Source organism: Numenius arquata, unplaced genomic scaffold, assembly GCF_964106895.1.
Source record: "Numenius arquata unplaced genomic scaffold, bNumArq3.hap1.1 HAP1_SCAFFOLD_1829, whole genome shotgun sequence".
NCBI classification, from domain to species: Eukaryota; Metazoa; Chordata; class Aves; order Charadriiformes; family Scolopacidae; genus Numenius; species Numenius arquata.
This window is the reverse complement of record NW_027414724.1, coordinates 234-4,647: the sequence shown is the minus strand read 5'-3', so window position 1 is coordinate 4,647 and position 4,414 is coordinate 234. Positions and strand designations below refer to the sequence as shown.

The 4,414-nt window shown below is 63.5% G+C and overlaps 1 protein-coding gene across 1 annotated transcript; it reads right to left on the bottom strand.

The window, feature by feature from the left end:
* Positions 1 to 437: 437 nt before the first annotated feature.
* LOC141478173 (acetylcholine receptor subunit beta-like) lies at positions 438 to 3,569 on the bottom strand (the record flags this gene model as incomplete). Its single annotated transcript, XM_074167290.1, has 2 exons — positions 438 to 661; positions 3,387 to 3,569. Coding segments are annotated over 2 exons (407 nt in total), but the record flags the coding sequence as incomplete, so codon positions are not given.
* Between the last annotated feature and the right edge of the window lie 845 nt (positions 3,570 to 4,414).

Genomic DNA, 4,414 nt, shown 5'->3' with positions numbered 1-4,414 from the left:
GGGACCCAGGTGTTCGGGAGGGGTTTGGGGGGCTGCGACCCCCAAGTGTGGTTCTGACCCCCAAGTGTGGGTCTGACCCCCAAGTGTGGGGCAGCCCCTCACCCCTCCCACCCAGGGGGACAGATCCTGGATGGGGAGACCCATGTTTCCAGCAGGGGCCCGGACATCTGGGGGGGCTCTGGGGATGGTGCGACCCCCCCGTATAAGGTTCTGCCCCCCAAGTGTGGTTCTGCCCCCCAAGTGTGGGTCTGACCCCCAAGTGTGGGGCAGCCCCTCACCCCTCCCACCCAGGGGGACAGATCCTGGATGGGGAGACCCAGGTTTCCAGCAGGGACCCAGGCATTTGGGAGGGGACCCAGGCGTTCAGGAGGGCTCTGGGGATGGTGCGACCCCCCGTATAAGGTTCTGCCCCCCAAGTGTGGGGCTGGACCCCTCACCCCTCGTGCCCAGCGGGGCAGGGCGTGCGTGGCGGGCCGGCGGTGGTGCAGGTTGAGGACGCCGACGCTGAGGATGACGCAGAGCGTGAGCAGCACCAGGGTCCCCGTCAGGTAGCGGCCGATGAGGGGCACGGCCAGGGAGGTGGCGGGGACTTTGTCGGCCAAAAGCAGCAGGAAGACGGTCAGCGTCAGCAGCGCGAAGAGCGACAGCGTCATCTTCTCCCCTGCGCGACGGACACGAGGCCTCAGAGGCCCTCGTGCAAAAGCCCTCGTGCAAAAAAAAACCCCCACGTGCAAAAAAAAACCCCCCACGTACGAGAGCCCTCCCCAGGAATGACCCCTCGTGTCACCATCCCTGGCAAACCCCTTGTGGGAATGAGCCCAGATGAACCTTACGCAGACCCCTTGTGCAAAACCCCTTGTGCAAGGCCCTCGTGCAAAAGCCCTCGTGCAAAAAAACCCCCACGTGCGAGAGCCCTCCCCAGGAATGACCCCTCGTGTCACCATCCCTGGGCAAACCCCTTGTGGGAATGAGCCCAGATGAACCTTACGCAGACCCCTTGTGCAAGGCCCTCGTGAAAAAGCCCTCGTGCAAAAAAAACCCCACGTGCAAAAAAACCCCCACATGCGAGAGCCCCCAGGAACGAGCCCTTGTGTCACCTCCTCCCCCCTGGAAATCCCCCTGTGGAAACGAGCCCAGATGAACCCTACGCAGACCCCTTGTGCAAAACCCCTTGTGCAAGGCCCTCGTGCAAAAGCCCTCGTGAAAAAAAACACCCGCGTGCGAGAGCCCCTGGGATGAGCCCTCGTGTCACCATCCCTGGGCAAACCCCTTGTGGGAATGAGCCCAGATGAACCTTACGCAGACCCCTTGTGCAAAACCCCTTGTGCAAGGCCCTCGTGAAAAAGCCCTCGTGCAAAAAAAAACCCCACGTGCAAAAAAACCCCCATGTGCGAGAGCCCCCGGGATGAGCCCTCGTGTCACCCCCTCCCCTGGAAATCCCCCGTGGAAACGGCCCCAGAGGATCCCTGTGCAACCCCCTCTTCAAATCCTTTGTGTAAAAGCTCCTTGTGCAAGGCCCTCGTGCAAAAGCCCTCGTGCAAAAAAACCCCCACGTGCGAGAACCCCCGGGAGCCCCAGGACGAGCCCTCGTGTCACCCCCTCCCCCCTGGGCAAACCCCTTGTGGGAATGAGCCCAGATGAACCCTACGCAGACCCCTTGTGCAAAACCCCTTGTGCAAGGCCCTCGTGAAAAAGCCCTCGTGAAAAAGCCCTTGTGAAAAAAACCCCCATGTGCAAGAGCCCCTGGGATGAGCCCTCGTGTCACCCCCTCCCCCCTGGAAATCCCCCTGTGGAAACGAGCCCAGATGAACCCTACGCAGACCCCTTGTGCAAAACCCCTTGTGCAAGGCCCTCGTGAAAAAGCCCTCGTGCAAAAAAAACCCCCACGTGCAAAAAAAAACCCCACGTGCGAGAGCCCCCCGGAACGAGCCCTCGTGTCACCCCCTCCCCCCTGGGCAAACCCCTTGTGGGAATGAGCCCAGATGAACCTTACGTAAACCCCTTGTGCAAGGCCCTCGTGAAAAAGCCCTCGTGCAAAAAAACCCCCACGTGCAAGAGCCCCAGGAGCCCCGGGACAAGCCCTCGTGTCACCATCCCTGGGCAAACCCCTTGTGGGAATGAGCCCAGATGAACCCTACGCAGACCCCTTGTGCAAAACCCCTTGTGCAAGGCCCTCGTGAAAAAGCCCTCGTGCAAAAGCCCTTGTGAAAAAAAACCCCCATGTGCAAGAGCCCCTGGGATGAGCCCTCGTGTCACCCCCTCCCCTGGAAATCCCCCGTGGAAACGGCCCCAGAGGATCCCTGTGCAACCCCCTCTTCAAATCCTTTGTGTAAAAGCTCCTTGTGCAAGGCCCTCGTGCAAAAGCCCTCGTGCAAAAAAACCCCCATGTGCGAGAACCCCCGGGAGCCCCAGGACGAGCCCTCGTGTCACCCCCTCCCCCCTGGAAATCCCCCTGTGGGAATGAGCCCAGATGAACCCTACGCAGACCCCTTGTGCAAAACCCCTTGTGCAAGGCCCTCGTGCAAAAGCCCTCGTGCAAAAAAAAACCCCACGTGCAAAAAAACCCCCCACGTGCGAGAGCCCCCGGGAGCCCTGGGACGAGCCCTCGTGTCACCATCCCTGGGCAAACCCCTTGTGGGAATGAGCCCAGATGAACCTTACGCAGACCCCTTGTGCAAGGCCCTCGTGAAAAAGCCCTTGTGCAAAAAAAACCCCACGTGCAAGAGCCCCCGGGACGAGCCCTCGTGTCACCCCCTCCCCTGGAAATCCCCCGTGGAAACGGCCCCAGAGGATCCCTGTGCAACCCCCTCTTCAAACCCCTTGTGCAAAACCCCTTGTGCAAGGCAAGCCCCCTGTGCCCCCTATGCCCCTGTGCGAGCCCCCTGTGCCCTCGTGCAAGCCCCTGTGCCCCCCGTTCAAGCCCCCCACGCCCTCGTGCAAGCTCCCCTGTGCCCCCTTAGCCCCTGTGCGAGCTCCCTGTGCCCTCGTGCAAGCCCCCTGTGTCCCCCGTGCCCCTGTGCAAGCTCCCTGTGCCCTCGTGCAAGCCCCCTGAGCCCCTGTGCGAGCCCCCCCAAGCCCCTGAGCCCTTGTGCAAGCCTCTGTGCCCCCCGTGCCCCCGTGCGAGCCCCCCACGCCCTCGTGCAAGCTCCCCTGTGCCCCCTTAGCCCCCGTGCAAGCCCCCCGTGCCCTCGTGCAAGCCTCCTGAGCCCCTGTGCAAGCCCCCCCAAGCCCCTGAGCCCTCGTGCAAGCTCCCCTGTGCCCCCTTAGGCCCCGTGCAAGCTCCCTGTGCCCTCGTGCAAGCCCCCCGAGCCCCTGTGCGAGCCCCCCCAAGCCCTCGTGCGAGCCCCCCGTGCCCTCGTGCAAGCCCCCCCCCCCGTGCGTGGCACCAGCGTCGGGGGGCAGGTAGAAGACGGCGACGGCCAGGAGGGTGATGAGGACGCAGGGCACGAGGACGTTCACGATGTAGAAGAGGGGCTTGCGGCGGATCACCAGGTAGAAGGTGACGTCCTCGTGCGAGGGCCCGGCGTGGTGGCGGCCGGAGCGGTGACACAGCTCCCACTGCCCGTTCTCTGCGCACCAGCACGCCTCGCACGAGCACGTCCCGTGCAAAGACACCCCCCCCACCCCCCGTGCGACGCCCCACGTCCTCGTGCAAAGAACATCCCCCCCATCCTCGTGCAAAGACCCCGTGTGACCCCCCCATCCTTGTGTGAAGACCGCTCACCCTCGTGCAAAGCCCCGTGCAAGCCCCCCGTCCTCGTGCAAACACCTCCCATCCTTGTGCAAAGACCCATGTGCCCCCCATTCCTTGTGCAAGGACCCCTCCTCCTCGTGGGAAGGCCCGTGTGACCCCCCCCGTCCTCGTGTGAAGCCCCTGCCCCCCCTCCCAATCCTTGTGCAAAGCCTCGTTTGACCCCCCCATCCTTGTGCAACCCCCCCCTTGCCCCCTGGCACCCCCCAAATCCTTGTGCAAAGCCCCTCTACCCCCCCCAATCCTTGTGCAAACCCCCCCGGACCCTCAAATCCTCGTGCAACCCCCCCCGGGGCACCCAAATCCTCGTGCAAAGCCCCCCTAACCCCCCCAAATCCTTGTGCAAAGCCCCCCCGGATCCCCAAATCCTCGTGCAAAGTCCCTCTGCCCCCCCAAAATCCTCGTGCAAACCCCCCTGGAACCCCCAAATCCTCGTGCAAAGCCCCCCTAACCCCCCCAAATCCTCATGCAACCCCCCCCGGACCCCCAAATCCTTGTGCAAAGCCCCCCTAACCCCCCCGATCCTCGTGCAAAGCCCCCCCGGATCCCCAAATCCTCGTGCAAAGTCCCTCTACCCCCCCAGATCCTCGTGCAACCCCCCCCGGACCCCCAAATCCTTGTGCAAAGCCCCCCTAACCCTCCCAAATCCTCGTGCAACCCCCC